At 41.7% G+C, this 22,103-nt stretch overlaps 1 protein-coding gene across 2 annotated transcripts in view; it reads left to right on the top strand.

Annotated features, from left to right (window-relative positions):
* The window catches only part of shank2a (SH3 and multiple ankyrin repeat domains 2a), a 74,960-nt gene that overhangs the window by 40,641 nt on the left and 12,216 nt on the right, over window positions 1-22,103 (top strand). For both annotated transcript variants that reach the window (XM_077230935.1, XM_077230936.1), the window contains exons 11-17: window positions 7,320-7,599; window positions 8,812-8,951; window positions 9,040-9,153; window positions 10,205-10,280; window positions 11,024-11,106; window positions 13,041-13,165; window positions 16,176-16,311. In XM_077230935.1, coding sequence (XP_077087050.1) covers window positions 7,320-7,599; window positions 8,812-8,951; window positions 9,040-9,153; window positions 10,205-10,280; window positions 11,024-11,106; window positions 13,041-13,165; window positions 16,176-16,311 — 954 coding nt within the window. The remainder of the gene's footprint in view (window positions 1-7,319; window positions 7,600-8,811; window positions 8,952-9,039; window positions 9,154-10,204; window positions 10,281-11,023; window positions 11,107-13,040; window positions 13,166-16,175; window positions 16,312-22,103) is intronic.

Below are 22,103 nucleotides of genomic sequence, written 5' to 3'. Positions count from 1 at the left end.
ACAGGGCAAACATCAAAGTACATTCAGATTCAAGATATATTGTAATAGAGCCATAAAAAGTTTGTGGTAACACTTTACAGTAAGGATCCATTAGTTGACGCATTAACTAACAATGTTCAATGCATTTGTTACAGTATTTATTAAATAGGTAATAAAAATGCAACTGTTCATTGTTAGTTCATGCATTTTAGCTCAGGTCATTTAAATAATATTTGCAGACTTTTCCTTTGAAAAAGTCAAGTAATGGATTACTCTTTTTCTATAATATAATTACAGTTACTTCTGATGTAATTGCATTATTGCATTAAATACTGTATAGACTATAGAACAATTTTATATAAAACAATAGTGGATTTAGCATCAATATTTAATGTCTAATGTTAAAATGTATGTTTTTAATGTAACCTTCATCTCCCCTTTAAATACTTTGGTCAGTTTGAGAATAATTTATGTGATTTTATATGATTTATTTAAAAAAGAATTAAAAGAGCTGTTTCATATCTATCCTTTAGAAAGTCATTAGTCATAAATAATCCAAGACTTGTAATACAGTAATATAACTACACTGTTGAAGATGCACTTAGAAGATAGTAATTAATTGCTTATTTTAGAGTAACTTACCCATTACTGGTAAATGTTGAAATTAACATCAATATTAAAAATGCTTTAGAAATCATTTTCATTGTTAACTAACGTAGTTAACTAATGTTAACAAGTGGAATCTTGTTTAAAGTGTTAACAAGTTTATGTGTGTGTGTGTGTGTGCGTGTGTGTGTGCGTGTGTGTGTGTGTGTGTATGTGTGCGTGTGTGTGTGTGCGTGTGTGTGTGTGTGTGTGTGTGTGTGTGTGTGTGTGTGTGTGTGCGTGTGCGTGTGTGTGTGTGTGTGTGTGTGTGTGTGTGTGTGTGTGTGTGTGTGTGTGTGTGTGTGTGTGTGTGTGTGTGCTGTGCTGAGATCATGTCTTGAACAAGTGGTAGTTTCTGTAATTTTGGTTGGTTATTATAATCCGAGTATGAAACACACACTGCATGCTTCACTGTTTGCTAGTGCCAGTGTTGATGTCTGATCCGAACACTTCCAGAGTGTTTATGTAACGCGAGTGAGGAAAACACACGTGACGCTCCTGTATCTTCTCTGGATGAGCTAGTGAAAAAGGATATTGCCTGGTGAAGTATTTCTGTTTCATCCCGTTTAGACCCTGGTCTTCTGTTCGAGATGTCGTCTGTGGGAAGACTTGTCTCCTCTCTTATATAATATAAGATGTTTTAGCTCTTTTCACTGTAGTTCAGGCATCCCTTCAGTCACTGTAAGCTTGGCAGAGGATTTTACCAGATTTTCATTGATTCCAGTTCTGATCCCGTGTTCTTGAGAAAACACTGATTGCTCCAGCCATTGCGTAACGCACAGATTTCCCTCAAAATCCTGCTGTCTGTTGCTCCGTGAGATAGGATTGAGCGCAGAAGCTTGTGTCAGACAGAAGCTGTCTGTCTGATTGAGCTTTATGGTTAGTTGAATCCACGTGTCCTTTCTCTGGTTCCTGTATTGGCATCTTTTAGGCTATAACATACTAGAAGAAGAGTCAAATTAAGCTTTCTCTTTCCGCTTTCCTCTAACAAATCCTCTTCTTGTGCCTGACGAAGGAGTGACAGCTCTGCTTGATTCTGACTGAGCTTGTTCTCTGGCAGTTGATCAGGAGAAAAGTTCTCAATGGTATCTCAGAATCAGAATCAGAATCAATTTTATTGCCAAGTAGTGTTGTGCCATACAAGGAATTTGCTTTGGTAATAAGGTGTTACCTAGGCTGCTATAATCAGCGGCAAATTGAGAAAAATACAGCATGACATGAGGAGAGGTGAGGAGAAAAAAAAGGCAACCCCCAGACTATGCTCCTGTAAGGAGTACAGTCTGGGAACAGGAAAAAAACACCTCAGCAACATTAGCACATAAACAGTACACTCTACAAACAAGACTTTGCAACACGGTTGGGAGTGGGGGGTGGAGGTAGTCCAGCCCAGGCAAGCAGCATCCGGTCCTGCAGCCATTATGGCGCTGGTCACAGACCCGCCCATCAGACTGGGGGTACGAAGCGGCGAAGGCGTGGGATGGGGTGTGGGGCAGGTGCATATCTGTGTATGTGTAAGTTCATGTGTGTGTAGGCCAGGAGAGAGTCGCTAAGCCAGCACCATAATCTAGGAGCCTCAGTCCGCAGGATTGTCATAGCGATACACAGCAAGTTGCCATGGAGACAACCTTGATCATGTCCCAGGCAGAGTCAACAATCACCAGGTGTCTGAGGAGTCGGGGAAGGAATGCAAGAGCGGCTCACTGCAGTGCTCTTCCGGGAGAGTTGTTGTTCCAGCAGCGGCCTTGGCCAAGGCCAGTGCTGGTAGGGGGGTGCCGAAACAGATAAGATTGGGATTGTTTGGTCTTGGGGCGAGTAGCCGCATTCAATTTATACAGGCTATTCTCCTGGTCAATTTTGGTCTCTGAAACGATCCATTTGCCTTTGCAAAGCTGTGAGCTTCTCCATGATGTTATCCATATTGTGGTTCATAGACCCAGTCTGAGTGCTGACAGCTCTGCCCACCGCTTCAATCATGACGGGCAGCCTTGTGGAGCTTTGGACAGCTGTCACCATCTGCTTAGTTCCTCGATAAACCAGGGCAGTGCCTAATCCAATCAGCAGAAGACCTGTTATCATGGTGCCGAATAGGTAGATATCTTCAATGTCCTCCACGGAAAGAGCCGCCAGACACACGACCCGCCACCTCTCCCACGCGTCCATCGTGTAGCCAGCTGCGAACGTTCCGGCAGGGCAGTCAGGTTCCCCCGAACCCAAGCTTCTCTTCGAGAAGATGGTGTCGATTGCGTTGAGAGACCAGTTGATCAAATCCATAATTTCTTGGACTATATTTCTTGGACCATAATATCTGCAACCGACTCTGACCATGTGTTGATTTGGACAGGGTCCACTTTGGAAAGGCTTGGTAAAACTTGTGTCTGGCTACAAAACAAAGGTTTTCTCAATTCTAATGATACTTCATCAGTAGAAGTGATTGGATATCTCGGCCATTGATGAGGTGGTAAGGCAAGGAAAGGAGGTCCTCGAAACCAACGACTAGTAGGAGATAGCTCTGTCAACTTCTTTCCTCTAATAATTTCATCGGCCGGATTGTTTCCAGTGTCCACATATCTCCATTCTTCTGGTGTAGTGTAATCTAAGATCTCAGTTATCCGATTAGCTACAAATATCTTATACCGACAAGATTCAGAGCAGATCCATGTCAAAACTGTGGTTGAATCAGTCCAGAGAGTCACTTTATGGAGGGCGTGTAGTGCTGTAGTATAAGGCTGGGGGTCATGAGCAGATGCCAGGGCTAAATGCTGCGCATCATCAAGCTCGAGATGATCCAAAAGAATATGATATTTGTATTGTTCTGATTCCTCTGAAGGCAATAGATTTTTTAATGCCATATTTAGCATTGCAAATTCTTGAGGATCGTTCCTTTTGAAACATGGAAATGAAGGCCTCTCAATTGCAGCTAGTCTTGAATTCCCAGTTACCGAGGAAGGCTGAACATAGGCTGCCACTACTGGTTGACTCACCATTGAATCTCCTGACTGGATCATACCCGGAGGTCCAAACGATGTCTGAGGTCTAAACACAGGAACATTAATAGTAGCAGTCACGTATGAAGGGCCCATGGATGGTCCTAATGGTCCAAACTGTGCTGGAGGTACCGAAGGAACTTGACTCATTGATGATGGTCCGGCCATCGGAAAGACATGACTTGGATAAAAAAAAAGGACCATAATGGGGATATAATGCAGGAGGAGGAAAGGGTACTGGATAATTTGGAAACATCCATGGGGGAAATCCTTTGCCTTGCTGACTAGGAACAGGCCCACCGGTTCTTGTTACATGCGGATCATTGGCTGGATAGACTGGATACAATGGCTCTTGAATTAAGGACCAAGGCGGAACATTGCCAAACTGAGTTGGATTCATACTCATTCCAGGAACATTCTCTGAGAACTGGGACTGAGCGTGAACATGCCGTGTACAAACAGGTTCCATTAAAGTTTGTGCCTCAGGCAGCTGTAGAGAACAGGGCTCTAATAATCCTCCCCCGTCTTGTTGCAATGGCGTAGGCAGCATAGTTCTGGGTGGAGGAGGGAGAGTACTTTGTCTACTGAGTTGAGGAGGTGATGTAGGTGGATTAATATCATGTCAGTTTGCCTCATGTTGTCTTAGGTATTCACCCAATTCATGAACAAGAGATGCTCTAGCATTGTCATCCTCTTGATTATGTTTAACAACAGGAGATGTTGTCTTAGAACTCTGTTTGGAACTGATCGAAAAGGAAGACTTTCGACTTCTTATCTGCATTGTTATCATTCTCTGGCTCAGTTTTGTTGTCCGTTTAGGTCTCTTAGAATCATCTTGATCCATCCTAGCAGCCTCTCCGGCTTGAAGTACCATGTAAAGTTTGGGGATGTTTGGTTCAGGAAATGTGCTACCAGGATGGTGTGTCCGTTAAAACACACGTTAAAACAATGCATTATCATTGCATTTAATTAATATTTTACACTGTTAATACTACTAACCGTAACCCAGCCATGGTCTCTAAGTTAACTATTACAATCCTAACCTTAAACATACCTCAAACTTATCAGCATTAAATGTGGGAATTTTCCAGAACAACATGTAGCCTACTACCGGTAGATACACAGTGAATCCATATAGTCTTTTAATGCTATAACCCTAAACCTTTGGGATAAATAGATGGGTTTGGATCCTCCAAGAAATATAATAGTATATATAATAGATATGCAAATGATATCTGTGGAGTACTTCCGGTCAGCACAGTAATGGATAAAAGCTGCTGCGCTGTAAACAGTGATTCTAACTAACACTTTTAAGTTAACTTTACTTCATGTCTTAACTTAATTGTAAAAATCTAGTACTCTGTACTATTCACATACTATTTTACTCTGAAAACGAAAGTTAAGATTAATTGATTGGTTTGAGTACCATTTTTTTCATGCAAAAAAAAATAAATTCAAGTTTTTTGAGGCTGGGCAATTCTTAATAGACTTTTCACTAATTTCCTCCACTTCTGCCGTTATCTTTCTCTGTTTGCATTCACTCATTTCCCAAAGTCATTTTAAATGTTCAATTGTCAATACAACTGAACAGTTTGAGAGAACATCACATAAGCTGACTTCATGTTGATTTTCCTACAATGTTTTTACTTGAACTCACCATTACGCTGATCAGTGTTCCTTTTGGTTGGGCACTTGGAACTCTCAAGTACTCTGTTCTTTTTAAGTTACTAAAACTCTTTTGTAAGTGAACTATAGTAACTAAGCTTTTGTCAGAACAACATACTATCTTATTTCATTTAATTTCTTTTTTTAAGGCAAACAGTTTGCATGCTTTTTCTTTAAGTAAGTCTATCTAATTGGATTTTACAGTGTGTCCTTTATCTTCCAGTTCAGGACTGACTGATTTCCATGGATATACCTGAACTGATTATTATTATTTATTTATTTTGATTCTATTTTTTTGTAATTTAAGAGAACAAGCACTTCATAAAGTGTGGATAAAATGTTATCAATTATCAACATCTTAAGGATGTGAGACTTCCCAGAAAGCTACGAATAACCCATTGAAAAGAAGATTGTAAATGGGATTTTAGCCACAAATAAACACAAATGTAGTTTTTCAGAAGATTGTCAGCCTTTCATTCAATGTATAGGTTTGCGAGAAGTTTAGGTAGTTTTAATCAAGCATTGTTTATTTTTCATCCCAATTATTATAATATAAATAAATCCAATTATTGTTCAATTTTGTCTACGGTTGTGCTGCAGCGTAGACAATATTGAACCATATTTGGAGTTATTTATATTATAATAATTGGGATGAAACATAAACAATGCTTGATTGCATTCCGCAGGACAAGCCGAAATAAAGATGAATCTCTTGTGTTGCTCATTTGTAAGTGGCTTTAGATAAAAGCATCTGCCGATTGATGTAAATGTAGTAGACACTGTGAAAAGCTTTATAAAGAAGAGATTATTGATATGAATGAGCCAATTATAGCCTAATAAATGATGTAATTCATGTGTTATTTTTCATGTGAAGCTGATGATTAGGGATGTTTTATTTTTGATTTGTGCAAGATTCAGGGGTTTTTTTCTCTCTATTTAAATGGAAATGTATTTTTAAACATTTGTATGATTTAAAGTTATTTGACTTTTAAGGTCTTCTTTAATAAATCAATTAAAACCACAGTCTGTCTTTAGTTACTGTATATCAATGACTCAAGCCTCGTATACTAGTGTTAAAATGAAGTTTTTGAATTAGCAACAGATTCTTCAGCTCTTCGCATAAGAAAGAGTGTATTAAGGACACACACTCCAGACTGTCAAATTATAGAAGAAGAACAGCCTAACTTTTAAGAGTAAAACATGGTTTATGTCCACTTGTACTACCGTTAAAAATTTTGGGACCAGTACATTTTTTTTCAAAGGATTTAAGACTTTTATTGAGCATTAAATTGATCTAAAGTGATGTTTTCAATGATAAAAAGACCTATTTTTAAATAAATGCTGTTCTTTTGATCTTTCTATTCATCCTGACAAATAAAATCTACAGTATGATGGTTTCTACAGAAATATGAACTGTTTTCAACATGGATAAAAATCATAAATGATTCTTGAGCATCAAATCATCATATTATAGTGATTTCTGAAGGATCATGTGACACTGAAGACTGGAGTAATGATGCTGAAAATTCAGCTTTGATCACAGGAATAAATTACACTTTACTATAAATTCTCATAAGAGTGAATATATAACAGCTGATTTTCATTCAAATAATATTTCACTGTTTTAGCTGTAGTTTAGTCAAATAAATGCAGCCTTGGTGAGCAGAAGAGACTCTTTCAAAAACGATAAAAAATCTTACCGGCCCCAAACTTTTGTGTAAGTTATAATGGATTATAGTTCCCATAGATGTAATGTGTTTGTAAGTAATGTAAGTCTGATATCTTGACACTGTTTATTTAAGATCTGCACAGTACTAAATCTTACGAGGGAAGGTTGTTCATATTTGATCATGTATTTTCGAATGCGAGTGGTTTAATAACCCTTTACATCTGAAACATGAAATGAGAGCAATTTTGACTCTCTAGATCAGCTCTGTTCTCGTCAGTGTTTCTACATCGTTCCCCTTCACAGGTCATTTTTAAGCGCATCTTTTGTCCTAATATCCACACTATCTATTGACCTGTGTGTGTGTGTGTGTGTGTCAGTGCCGTTCTCCGAGGCCTCGTCCTTCTCCAGACGGCGGCTCCTGCAGAAGAACCGGAGTCTGTCAGTGTCTCGGCTGCTTCTGCGCTCCAACAGTGACAACAGTCTGCCGGCGCGAGCCGTGAGTCCCGAGCAACGGGCCGCTCTCAGTCTGTCCCCGCAGAAGACGCTGAGAGACCCGAGCGCTCGTGTGAAGATGGTGACGGGTCGCAGCGGCAGGACCGTCGCGAGCAGCCGCTCTCTGTCCGTCAGCCTGGAGGACGAACACACTCAACTCAAGTGGTAACCCAGTCTAAATCAAACACAAGCATAAAGCTTCCCATCATACACGTATGGCTGTCTGTTAGGGGTGTAACGATTCCCTCTTGTAAAAATTCGATACATATCACAATACTGAACTCACGATACCATATTATTGCGATACTCCAAGACATATGGGAAAAGGTCAACAAGGTGACTTAGTGCTGATAACACAAAGCACAGGACAATAGAGACACCAGAATAAAAATATTCATGATTCTGAAGCTGAAAACAGAATTATTTTAGATTAATATGCTTGCACTCTTTCACTGACTAGATATGTTTATTCACGAGTTCCTTTGTCCATATAATCTTTAAGCTAATAAGGTTAAGCGTGTTTGGCTTGCTGTCCGCAGTGGAGGGGCTCGAGGAGCTTCAACTCTTAGATAAACCCCCCATTGGGACTACTAATGTTTAGATGATGAGTATGGTAGCAAGATGGCTAAATGATGGAGGTGGAGCTGGGGAGGTGGAGGGACGCCGGAACAGCTGATGCTGGAGCGAGGGGAGCGGCTGCTTATATGATGGGTTCATTCCTCCCGAAATTACGTTGTGAACTTTTTACTGGTAACATCAGACATTTGGCATTATCAGGACCCACAAATATTCCCCCATTGCATTATTATACATTATATTCAACATTATATATAGTACTTTAATGTAGTACTGGCACTAATTCTCTGTAAACTTGAATTTTTTTCTCACATGGTAATTTTCATTTTGGGTGAACTATACACAATACATATTGTCACTATCCACGATACATAATGTATTTTTGTATTTCGATATATTGTGACACAATATATTGTTACACCCCTACTGTCTATAAATAATCACGACTAACGCGTTCAGTTTTAGTTTACCAAGGAAATAAAACTAAGTAATCAGCCTTAATTATTATACGGGTGAATTTATGCTACAGTTCTTTCAAGATGACCAACCTAACCCAATCCATTTTTTGGACATACTTTTATGTGTTCAAGTGCAAGAAGACGTGAAACAGAACTAGTTCCAGTACACAGTTCCCTTTGCGTCTTCTTGCGCTTGAATATTTAATTGGCAAGGCTTAACCTTTCATGAAGATGCAGCGCTGGCTCACATTCGTTCGTGTTCATGTTCTCACAACATTGCATTGTTAGAATTCATAAAAATGCACTTTTACCAAATGTAAAGTTGTTGTGTGTGCTACTGTAGTGCCAACGGCAGAGCGTGTGTTCAGAGCGGCAGGAGGAAGATGTACAGCGCCGTTCCCGGCCGGCGGTTCGTGGCGGTGCGCTCATACCTACCTCAGGCTGGCGGAGAGATCAGCCTCCACAAGAACGAGCGGGTCAGAGGTCAGTGTGGGGTCAGTGCGGGGTCAGAGGTCACCGCTGGAGCCTGGACTCTGCTTCGCTCCTCACTTCGCGTCTCTCTTGTGTGCAGTTATCAGTGTTGGTGAAGGAGGATTCTGGGAAGGCAACTGTCGAGGTCAGGTGGGCTGGTTCCCTGCTCGGTGTTTGGAAGAGATTCCTGTCAAACCTGACAAAGAGAGACCCAGTAAGTCTGTGTTGAGAAGGACCATCATACAGCATTTCCATCAGGATGAATCGCTTCTGCCGTTTTATTCCTCGTCTGTAAAGTTGAAAGCATTTGCTTAATGGATAGGTGTACATTATGACTCTCTGTAAGTTTAAAGAGGCACTATTACGCCCTTCTTACACAGTCTTGATGTTGTTTTCAGGCTCTACTAGAACAGGGTTTCCTGCTTGAATGTTGATTATTTTCCTCATATTCTCCATTGTTGCAGCTCCTCTCTTCCCAGTCTGTCAGTAACGCTCTGTTTACTTCCTGTCTCTATGAAGCCCCTCCTCCTGAAAAGCACACTGTGCTCTGATTGGTCGGCTGGAGCAGTGTGTTGTGATTGGTCGAGCGCTTCGAGTGTGTTTGGGAAATGTCTCGCCCCTTTCCATAACCGCCAGTTTAACACACTACTAACTAACTCAACCAGGCCCCGCCCCTCTATTCTGCGTATGAATTATTTAAATGAGGAATATTGCTGCTCTTGATCATGGCATGAATTTTAAATGTTTATCGTAGTTCAATTTTGTTTACTTACTGAAATCAAATTTTTTGTAACAGAAAAGCAGCCCAATGTGTACTAAAATAGTATCTGCCACTATTTGCACTAAGTATAAATATCATCTATCATCTGTAGCCTATAGAATTAGATTTGTGTAGAATTCATTTATTTATATATAGTGTGAAAAAAACATTGGTTTTGATGGAGCTGTAAAGCTTGAATGTGTAAAACCAGTAACACTAACGTCTTCTTGGCAAAGTAATTATGCGTTTATGGATTTAAATAAATATGATCATATACAAAGAAAATGTTATTATTAGTGTTTTATGATGTACTAAAATACACAGAGCTGCAAATAGTATCTGCCACTATTTGCACTAAGAATAAATATAATCTAAGTAACACTTAGTACAAAAACCATATTAGCTATTTTTGTTGTTATACAAATGGTAGTCAATATGCCAAAAAAAAAACATGGTTTTACTATGATAAATATAAAATAAATAATGAATCTGGTTTGTTCCCCAGAGAGCCGGATGGAGAGGAACGATAGGAAAAGGCTGTTCAGACACTTTACAGTCGGATCCTATGACAGCGCTGACAGGTAAGGACCTGATTGAAAGCATGCAGTGCTTCTTCTTACAGGACCTTTAGGACGTGTTCTGTGCTGTTTAGTTTCTGTCCATATCTCAACATCTAATTATGTTCCTCTTTAATAACTCAACACAGGCTTTACGTTCTGAAGCGCAGGTTTCTCACAGACGAGGCTTAAACTACTTCCAGACTAAAACGCATGTTTGAACTGTTTTAACTGAAAGCATATCTTAAAATGTATAATATGTCAGTGTCATTGTTTTGTCTAAAGATTCACTCCAGTACTGTTTTTATAAACGGCATGTTTATAAAAAGCTAATTAAATGTTTTAATTTAAACTAAGGCCTAATCCTGGCCTAATTTAAACCCTGTTTGTGAAACCTGGCCTAAGTTTTCATATGCAACGATCTCTTATATTATGTCACATGATGTTATGTCACGTGTGCTTTAATACAAAACATCCTCAGACAGTAAATTATGCACATCTATAAATTCTGAATGATCATAGGAGGAGTGACACGTGCACGTTCTGGAGAGCTTATAAGAGAGTTATGTAAACGCAGATCAGCCGAAGAGTGTTTAAAGAGTGTTGAAACTCCACTGTGCGGTAACGAGCGCGCTGTCGGATCCTCGTCATTCATCACAGGAGATCCGATGATCCGTCACGATGAACTGCGCGACGGGGAGGAGGAGGAAGAGGATGATGATGATGATGATGAAGGGCTTGAATAACGCACGTCATTTCCTCCACAGTGAGTGTGTGACTGAGCAGAAGACTGTGGTTTTACAGAAGCAGGACAAAGAAGGCTTCGGGTTTGTGCTGCGAGGAGCTAAAGGTGAGACTTCATCATCATCTTCATCATCACCATCATCATCTTCATGATCATCTTCATCATCATCATCTTCATCATCACCATCATCTTCTTCATGATCATCTTCATCATCACCATCATCATCTTCATGATCATCTTCATCATCTTCATCATCACCATCATCATCTTCATGATCATCTTCATCATCATCATCTTCATCATCACCATCATCATCTTCATGATCATCTTCATCATCATCATCTTCATCATCACCATCATCTTCTTCATGGTCATCTTCATCATCACCATCATCTTCTTCATCATCATCATCTTCATCATCTTCATCATCACCATCATCATCTTCTTCATCATCATCATCATCACCATCATCGTCATCATCATCATCATCATCATCATCATCTTCATCATCATCATCTTCTTCTTCATCATCACCATCATCATCAACATCTTCATCATCATCATCATCATCATCATCATCATCATCTTCTTCTTCATCATCATCATCATCACCATCATCATCAACATCTTCTTCATCATCATCATCTTCTTCATCATCACCATCATCATCTTTTTCATCATCATCTTCTTCATCATCATCTTTTTCATCATCATCATCATCATCTTCTTCATCATCATCATCATCACCATCATCATCTTTTTCATCATCATCATCATCATCTAATTCATCATCATCTTTTTCATCATCATCATCATCATCATCTTCATCATCATCATCATCTTCTTCATCGCCATCTTCATCACCATCTTCATCATCACATCATCATCATCTTCTTCTTCATCATCATCTTCTTCATCATCACCATCATCATCTTTTTCATCATCATCATCACATCTTCTTCATCGTCATCTTCATCATCATCTTCATCATCTTCTTCATCATCTTCATCATCACCATCATCTTCTTCATTATCATCTTCATCATCACCATCATCATCTTCATCATCATCACATCATCATCTTCTTCATCGTCATCTTCATCATCACCATCTTCATCATCACCATCATCATCATCATCATCATCTTTTTCATCATCATCATCATCATCATCATCATCATCATCATCTTTTTCATCTTCATCATCATCATCATCATCTTTTTCATCTTCATCATCATCTTCATCATCATCTTCATCATCTTCTTCATCATCTTCATCATCACCATCATCTTCTTCATTATCATCTTCATCATCACCATCATCATCTTCTTCATCATCACATCATCATCTTCTTCATCGTCATCTTCATCATCACCATCTTCATCATCATCATCATCATCATCTTTTTCATCATCATCATCACCATCATCATCATCATCTTTTTCATCTTCATCATCATCATCATCATCTTCTTTATCACCTTATTCATCATCATCATCATTATAAATGTCTTTACTGTCACTTTTGATCAATTGAATGCATCTTTGATGAATAAAAGTATAAATTTCAACTTTTTAAAAAGATCTCTGACCCTTAAACCTTTTAAATGGTAATGTATGACGGTTTCCACAGAAATCTGAAGCAGCACTACTGTTTTTAACACTGATAATAAGCATACATGTTTCTTGATCATCAAATCATCATATTATAGTGATTTCTGAAGGATCATGTGACACTGAAGAATGGAGTAATGATGCTGAAAATTCAGCTTTGATCACAGGAATAAATTACACTTTACTATATATTCCCATAGAAAACAGCTGATTTACATTGGAAAAATATTTCACTGTTTTTACTGTATTTTTGATCAAATAAATGCAGCCTTGCTTTGAATATTGTAAAAAAAATCCAAAAAACTTAATTATTCCAAACTTTTGTGTATATAACAAAAGCATATATAACTCAGGTTTTTTTGTAACACTGTATGTCACGAGAGTTAATGTGTGTAGTATGTGACCGTGTGGTGTTTGTGTTCCCGCAGCCGATACGCCGATTGAGGAGTTCGTCCCCACACCAGCGTTCCCGGCGCTGCAGTACCTGGAGTCTGTGGATGAGGGCGGTGTGTCCTGGCTGATGGGGCTTCGCACTGGGGACTTCTTGCTCGAGGTCAGAGCCAATCACAACACGCTTCCCTCAGAGCCAATCAGAACATGCTTCCCTCAGAGCCAATCACAACACACTTCCCTCAGAGCCAAACACAACACGCTTCCCTCAGAGCCAATCAGAACACGCTTCTCTCAGAGCCAATCAGAACACGCTTCCCTCAGAGCCAAACACAACACGCTTCCCTCAGAGCCAATCAGAACACGCTTCTCTCAGAGCCAATAAGAACACGCTTCCCTCAGAGCCAATCAGAACACGCTTCCCTCAGAGCCAATCAGAATACGCTTCCCTCAGAGCCAATCAGAACACACTTCCCTCAGAACCAATCAGAACACACTTCCCGTTACACTCCAGCCAATCAGAACATGCTTCCCTCAGAGCCAATCAGAACACGCTTCTCTCAGAGCCAATCAGAACACACTTCCCTCAGAGCCAATCAGAACACGCTTCCCTCAGAGCCAATCAGAACATGCTTCCCTCAGAGCTAATCACAACACGCTTCCCTCAGAGCCAATCAGAACATGCTTCCCTCAGAGCCAATCACAACACGCTTCCCTCAGAGCCAATCACAACACGCTTCCCTCAGAGCCAATCACAACACGCTTCCCTCAGAGCAAATCAGAACACGCTTCCCTCAGAGCCAATCAGAACACACTTCCCTCAGAGCCAATCAGAACACGCTTCCCTCAGAGCCAATCAGAACACGCTTCCCTGAGAGCCAATCAGAACACACTTCCCTCAGAGCCAATCAGTACACACTTCCCTCAGAGCCAATCACAACACACTTCCCTCAGAGCCAATCACAACACGCTTCCCTCAGAGCCAATCTGAACACGCTTCTCTCAGAGCCAATCAGAACACGCTACCCTCAGAGCCAATCAGAACACGCTTCCCTCAGAGCCAATCAGAATACGCTTCCCTCAGAGCCAATCAGAACACACTTCCCTCAGAACCAATCAGAACACGCTTCCCGTTACACTCCAGCCAAACAGAACACGCTTCCTTCAGAGCCAATCAGAACACGCTTCTCTCAGAGCCAATCAGAACACACTTCCCTCAGAGCCAATCAGAACACGCTTCCCTCAGAGCCAATCAGACCACGCTTCCCTCAGAGCCAATCACAACCCACTTCCCTCAGAGCTAATCAGATCACGCTTCCCTCAGAGCCAATCACAACACGCTTCCCTCAGAGCCAATCACAACACGCTTCCCTCAGAGCCAATTACAACACGCTTCCCTCAGAGCCAATCAGATCACGCTTCCCTCAGAGGCAATCAGAACACGCTTCTCTCAGAGCCAATCAGAACACGCTTCCCTCAGAGTCAATCTGAATACGCTTAACTCAGAGCCAATCAGAACACGCTTCCCGTTACACTCCAGCCAATCAGAACACGCTTCCCTTAGAGCCAATCAGAACACGCTTCCCTCAGAGCCAATCAGAACACGCTTCCCTTTACACTCCAGCCAATCAGAACACGCTTCCCTGAGAGCCAATCAGAACACACTTCCCTCAGAGCCAATTAGTACACACTTCCCTCAGAGCCAATCACAACACACTTCCCTCAGAGCCAATCAGAACACGCTACCCTCAGAGCCAATCAGAACACGCTTCCCTCAGAGCCAATCAGAATACGCTTCCCTCAGAGCCAATCAGAACACACTTCCCTCAGAACCAATCAGAACATGCTTCCCGTTACACTTAAGCCAATCAGAACACACTTCCCTCAGAGCCAATCAGAACACACTTCCCTCAGAGTCAATCAGAACATACTTCCCGTTACACTTCAGCCAATCAGAACACGCTTCCCTCAGAGCCAATCAGAACACCCTTCATGTTATACTTCAGCCAATCAGAACAGGCGACTCAGCTTCCCATTACACTTCACTATCACAGCTTCTTAATAATTCTTTTAATCATTTGTTTGCTGATTTGGAGAAAGAAAGAGTTTAAAGAAAATATTGCATTCACTTAAAGGTGCATTTTGTAATATTTAGGAGGATCTGTTGACAGAAATGCAATATCATACATAACTAAGTTTTCAGTGGTGTATAAAGACTTTACATAATGAACCATGATGTTTTTATTACCTTATAATGAGCCGTTTCTCTCTACACACACCGCGGGTCTCCTTACAGCGACATGTTTCTATGGTGGCCCTGAATGAACAAACGCGTTTCGTCACTATGTTGTTCTTCGTGCAAAGAAGCTGCTAAAGTCAGCGAATAAAACACTGACACAATGATGAACAAGTGACAATAATATTCGCAATAATATTTTATTTTATTGAATAATTTAAGTAGACCTAATTTCTTTATTTATCTTTGTAAAGAAACCTCATTGTTTAACTGGCTACTCTCTGCTGTCTCAGATGACGACATCACTTCCTGTCGGCCACCGCAACTTCTGTTGGGTGCGATTCACAACCTCACCACTAGATGCTGATAGAAATTACACAGTGCACCTTTAATTGTTAATAATAATATTATAACACTTTATATTAAGCTTTTAATTTAATACAAATACTATTAGATAAGATTTAAGACTAATAAATAAAACTAATAAAAAGTTGTCTTTTTAGCTCAATGTGAACCTGTATAAAAGAAATTATCAATTAAATCATTGATTGATTCACTTGCATTGGTATTTTTTATTCAGCTACCTTCTCGAACCTGTATTTCAGTTATATCTCCACAATTCTGCTATATTTCTCTCTGGTCATCAGGATCCTGTTAGTTCTGTGTGTTCTCCAGTATCCTGACACAGGTTCAGTTAGAGAGCAGGTCAAACCAATCTAACTCAAACACAAATCACTTCAGACCGTGAAGCCGATTCACTGAAAACAACCGACTCAAAAGAATTATTCATTTGCATCACTGGTTGTGATTTTAAATATGGGTCAGATATTCTCCATCTCTAGTTAAATCTCTTCTCTCATACGATGAAATAATCTGCATGATGTAATCACTGTTCACCAGTAACACTCTGACCTGTGTGTGTGTGTGTGTGTGACAGGTCAATAATCAGAATGTGGTGAAGATGGGGCATCGGCAGGTCGTAAACATGATTAAACACGGAGGAAACCGACTCATCATTAAAGTGGTGAGAGTCAGCAGGAATCTGGAGCAAGACGACAAAACCCGGAAAAAAGGTTCGACAATCCCTCGAGGAGTCGCTAGTGCTCGACCGATATACACTATACACACACACAGCTAACAATATTATGTTCATAAACGATTTCCTAATGTCCTAAACTTTATTTCCGAATGTTTTCTGAACATTCAAAACGTTCAGTTCTTTAAACATGTTTTTTCTTGGTTATGTGACCGTTAAGGGAACGTTATATTGTATCATTCTTCAAATATGGGAACGTTACTTATGAATATTATATGAACGTTCTGAAACAAGTAATAACATTTAAAAAACAGTAGATGAACATCCAACTGAAACAAAAATGCTCCATTAATACTGTTTTTGTTCTAACGTTTGGAGAACATTATTAGTCAGTCAAGTCTCCTTCATTTATACAGCGCTTTAACAATATAGATGTTTCAAAGCAGCTTTACAGTGATAATAGGAGATTACAGTAACAGAGATTGTTTAGGCTTTACAGAAGATCTAAAATAAAGTTATTATCCAGATAAAGTTAGTTTTGATTGATTCACTTCCGTTGCGAAGATAATTAGTCATTAACTTAGCGGCCGCTAACACACACCGTTCTAACAGAAAACCTTTAATGCGCTCCGGCCGCTCATTAAAGACCAGATAACTTTAAACAAATGTTCTATTAATGTTACTGGAAGAATGTTTGTTCATAACTTTGACAGAACTTTCTGAGAAGGTTTCCTGGTAGATTCAGTTTTCCCACCGATATTTGGCTTCTTTAATCATTGCCATCGGTTGATATGTAGGGGATTTATTTAATTTTGTGTGTTGCAGCTCATGATGTTTATCAAGGGTAATTTCTCCCTACACAAGTCTTTTTTAGTCTTGTCTAATTATAAAAACTCAAACATTATGATACTCTATCATATACTGTCTGCATTCAGCATATACGCAGAACTGTATGTCATGTAAAAACATGAAGATTTAATTCCAGCTTTGGCGAATCCAGACAATGGATTACGTTCTCTCTTGACTCATGATAAATCCGTGTTCAGGAGTGTGTTCAGGAGTGTGTTCAGGAGTGTGATCAGGTGTGTGTTCTGGTGTCTGTTTAGCAGTGTGTTCTGGTATGTGTTCAGGAGTGTGTTCAGGAGTGTGTTCTGGAGTGTGTTCAGGTGTGTGTTCAGGTGTGTGTTCAGGTGTGTGTTCAGGAGTGTGTTCAGGAGTGTGTTCTGGTGTGTGTTCTGGTGTGTGTTCAGGAGTGTGTTCAGGAGTGTGTTCAGGTGTGTGTTCTGGTGTCTGTTTGGCAGTATGTTCTGGTATGTGTTCTGGAGTGTGTTCAGGAGTGTGTTCAGGTGTGTGTTCAGGTGTGTGTTCAGGAGTGTGTTCAGGAGTGTGTTCTGGTGTGTGTTCAGGTGTGTGTTCTGGTGTGTGTTTAGCAGTGTGTTCTGGTGTGTGTTCAGGAGTGTGTTCTGGAGTGTGTTCAGGAGTGTGTTCGGGTGTGTGTACAGGAGTGTGTTCTGGTGTGTGTTCAGCAGTGTGTTCTGGTGTGTGTTTATCAGTGTGTTCTGGTGTGTGTTCAGGAGTGTGTTAAGGAGTGTGTTCTGGAGTGTGTTCTGGAGTGTGTTCAGGTGTGTGTTCAGGAGTGTGTTCAGGAGTGTGTTCAGGAGTGTGTTCAGGAGTGTGTTCAGGAGTGTGTTCTGGTGTGTGTTCAGGTGTATTCTGGTGTGTGTTTAGCAGTGTGTTCTGGTGTGTGTTCAGGAGTGTGTTCTGGAGTGTGTTCAGGAGTGTGTTCAGGTGTGTGTTCAGGAGTGTGTTCTGGTGTGTGTTTAGCAGTGTGTTCTGGTGTGTGTTTAGCAGTGTGTTCTGGTTTGTGTTCAGGAGTGTGTTCAGGAGTGTGTTCAGGAGTGTGTTCAGGTGTGTGTTCTGGTGTGTGTTCAGGAGTGTGTTCAGGAGTGTGTTCAGGAGTGTGTTCAAGAGTGTGTTCAAGAGTGTGTTCTGGTATGTGTTCAGGTGTGTGTTCTGGTGTGTGTTTAGCAGTGTGTTCTGGTGTGTGTTCTGGAGTGTGTTCAGGAGTGTGTTCTGGAGTGTGTTCTGGAGTGTGTTCAGGAGTGTGTTCAGGAGTGTGTTCAGGTGTGTGTTCTGTGTGTGTTCAGGTGTGTGTTCAGGTGTGTGTTCAGGAGTGTGTTCAGGAGTGTGTTCAGGAGTGTGTTCAAGAGTGTGTTCAAGAGTGTGTTCTGGTGTGTGTTCAGGTGTGTGTTCTGGTGTCTGTTTAGCAGTGTGTTCTGGTATGTGTTCAGGAGTGTGTTCTGGAGTGTGTTCTGGAGTGTGTTCTGGAGTGTGTTCAGGAGTGTGTTCAGGAGTGTGTTCAGGTGTGTGTTTTGTGTGTGTTCAGGTGTGTGTTCAGGTGTGTGTTCAGGAGTGTGTTCAGGAGTGTGTTCTGGTGTGTGTTCAGGTGTGTGTTCTGGTGTGTGTTCAGGAGTGTGTTCAGGAGTGTGTTCAGGAGTGTGTTCAGGTGTGTGTTCTGGTGTGTGTTCAGCAGTGTGTTCTGGTGTGTGTTTAGCAGTGTGTTCTGGTGTGTGTTCAGGAGTGTGTTAAGGAGTGTGTTCAGGAGTTTGTTCAGGAGTGTGTTCAGGTGTGTGTTCAGGAGTGTGTTCAGGAGTGTGTTCAGGAGTGTGTTCAGGAGTGTGTTCTGGTGTGTGTTCAGGTGTGTGTTCAGCAGTGTGTTCTGGTGTGTGTTCAGCAGTGTGTTCTGGTGTGTGTTCAGGTGTGTGTTCTGGTGTCTGTTTAGCAGTGTGTTCTGGTATGTGTTCAGGAGTGTGTTCTGGAGTGTGTTCTGGAGTGTGTTCTGGAGTGTGTTCTGGAGTGTGTTCAGGAGTGTGTTCAGGTGTGTGTTCTGTGTGTGTTCAGGTGTGTGTTCAGGTGTGTGTTCAGGAGTGTGTTCTGGTGTGTGTTCAGGTGTGTGTTCTGGTGTGTGTTCAGCAGTGTGTTCTGGTGTGTGTTTAGCAGTGTGTTCTGGTGTGTGTTCAGGTGTGTGTTCTGTGTGTGTTCAGGTGTGTGTTCAGGTGTGTGTTCAGGAGTGTGTTCAGGAGTGTGTTCTGGTGTGTGTTCAGGTGTGTGTTCTGGTGTGTGTTCAGCAGTGTGTTCTGGTGTGTGTTTAGCAGTGTGTTCTGGTGTGTGTTCAGGAGTGTGTTAAGGAGTGTGTTCAGGAGTGTGTTCTGGAGTGTGTTCAGGAGTGTGTTCAGGAGTGTGTTCAGGTGTGTGTTTAGGTGTGTGTTCAGGAGTGTGTTCAGGAGTGTGTTCAGGAGTGTGTTCTGGTGTGTGTTCAGGTGTGTGTTCAGCAGTGTGTTCTGGTGTGTGTTCAGCAGTGTGTTCTGGTGTGTGTTCAGGAGTGTGTTCTGATGTGTTTCCAGGAGTGTGTTCAGCAGTGTGTTCTGGTGTGTGTTCAGCAGTGTGTTCTGGTGTGTGTTCAGCAGTGTGTTCTGGTGTGTGTTCAGGAGTGTATTCAGGTGTGTGTTCTGGTGTGTGTTCAGGAGTGTGTTCTGGTGTGTGTTCAGGAGTGTGTTCAGGAGTGTGTTCAGGAGTGTGTTCTGGTGCGTTTTCAGGAGTGTGTTCTGGTGTGTGTTCAGGAGTGTGTTCAGGAGTGTGTTCAGGTGTGTGTTCTGGTGTGTGTTCAGGAGTGTGTTCTGGTGTGTGTTCAGGAGTGTGTCCAGGAGTGTGTTCAGGTGTGTGTTCTGGTGCGTATTCAGGAGTGTGTTCTGGTGTGTATTCAGGAGTGTGTTCTGATGTGTGTTCAGGAGTGTGTTCTGGAGTGTGTTCTGGAGTGTATTCTGGTGAGTGTTCTGGTGTGTGTTCAGGCGTGTGTTCTGGTCTGTGTTCAGGAGTGTGTTCAGGAGTTTGTTCTGGTGTTTGTTCAGGAGTGTGTTCAGGAGTGTGTTCTGGTGTGTCTTCTGGTGTGTGTTCAGGAGTGTGTTCAGGAGTGTGTTCTGGTGTGTGTTCAGGAGTGTTTTCTGGTGTGTGTTCAGGAGTGTGTTCTGGTGTGTGTTCAGGAGTGTTCAGGAGTGTGTTTTGGTCTGTGTTCAGGAGTGTGTTCAGCAGTGTGTTCTGGTGTGTGTTCAGCAGTGTGTTCTGGTGTGTGTTCTGGTGTGTGTTCTGGTGTGTGTTCTGGTGTGTGTTTTGGTGTGTGTTCTGGTGTGTGTTTTGGTGTGTGTTCAGGAGTGTGTTCTGGTGTGTGTTTAGCAGTGTGTTCTGGTGTGTGTTCAGGTGTGTGTTCTGTGTGTGTTCAGGTGTGTGTTCAGGTGTGTGTTCAGGAGTGTGTTCAGGAGTGTGTTCTGGTGTGTGTTCAGGTGTGTGTTCTGGTGTGTGTTCAGCAGTGTGTTCTGGTGTGTGTTTAGCAGTGTGTTCTGGTGTGTGTTCAGGAGTGTGTTAAGGAGTGTGTTCAGGAGTGTGTTCTGGAGTGTGTTCAGGAGTGTGTTCAGGAGTGTGTTCAGGAGTGTGTTCAGGTGTGTGTTTAGGTGTGTGTTCAGGTGTGTGTTCAGGAGTGTGTTCAGGAGTGTGTTCAGGAGTGTGTTCTGGTGTGTGTTCAGCAGTGTGTTCTGGTGTGTGTTCAGCAGTGTGTTCTGGTGTGTGTTCAGGAGTGTGTTCTGATGTGTTTCCAGGAGTGTGTTCAGCAGTGTGTTCTGGTGTGTGTTCAGCAGTGTGTTCTGGTGTGTGTTCAGCAGTGTATTCAGGTGTGTGTTCTGGTGTGTGTTCAGGAGTGTGTTCTGGTGTGTGTTCAGGAGTGTGTTCAGGAGTGTGTTCAGGAGTGTGTTCTGGTGCGTTTTCAGGAGTGTGTTCTGGTGTGTGTTCAGGAGTGTGTTCAGGAGTGTGTTCAGGTGTGTGTTCTGGTGTGTGTTCAGGAGTGTGTTCTGGTGTGTGTTCAGGAGTGTGTCCAGGAGTGTGTTCAGGTGTGTGTTCTGGTGCGTATTCAGGAGTGTGTTCTGGTGTGTATTCAGGAGTGTGTTCTGATGTGTGTTCAGGAGTGTGTTCTGGAGTGTGTTCTGGAGTGTATTCTGGTGAGTGTTCTGGTGTGTGTTCAGGCGTGTGTTCTGGTCTGTGTTCAGGAGTGTGTTCAGGAGTTTGTTCTGGTGTTTGTTCAGGAGTGTGTTCAGGAGTGTGTTCTGGTGTGTCTTCTGGTGTGTGTTCAGGAGTGTGTTCAGGAGTGTGTTCTGGTGTGTGTTCAGGAGTGTTTTCTGGTGTGTGTTCAGGAGTGTGTTCTGGTGTGTGTTCAGGAGTGTTCAGGAGTGTGTTTTGGTCTGTGTTCAGGAGTGTGTTCAGCAGTGTGTTCTGGTGTGTGTTCAGCAGTGTGTTCTGGTGTGTGTTCTGGTGTGTGTTCTGGTGTGTGTTCTGGTGTGTGTTTTGGTGTGTGTTCTGGTGTGTGTTTTGGTGTGTGTTCAGGAGTGTGTTCAGCAGTGTGTTCTGGTGTGTTTTCAGCAGTGTGTTCTGGTGTGTGTTCTGGTGTGTGTTCAGGAGTGTGTTCAGGAGTGTGTTCAGCAGTGTGTTCTGGTGTGTGTTCAGGAGTGTGTTCAGCAGTGTGTTCTGGTGTGTGTTCTGGTGTGTGTTCTGGTGTTTGTTCTGGTGTGTGTTCATCAGTGTGTTCTGGTGTGTTTTCAGCAGTGTGTTCTGGTGTGTGTTCTGGTGTGTGTTCAGGAGTGTGTTCAGGAGTGTGTTCAGCAGTGTGTTCTGGTGTGTGTTCAGGAGTGTGTTCAGCAGTGTGTTCTGGTATGTGCTCAGGAGTGTGTTCAGGAGTGTGTTCTGGAGTGTATTCAGGTGTGTGTTCTGGTGTGTGTTCAGGAGTGT

The sequence above is a fragment of the Siphateles boraxobius genome, unplaced genomic scaffold (assembly GCF_051911475.1).
Source record: "Siphateles boraxobius isolate OS27281-9 unplaced genomic scaffold, OSU_SipBor_1 156, whole genome shotgun sequence".
Taxonomy (NCBI): domain Eukaryota; kingdom Metazoa; phylum Chordata; class Actinopteri; order Cypriniformes; family Leuciscidae; genus Siphateles; species Siphateles boraxobius.
Note: the sequence above shows the minus strand (reverse complement) of the source record. Positions and strands in the feature narration are given on the sequence as shown.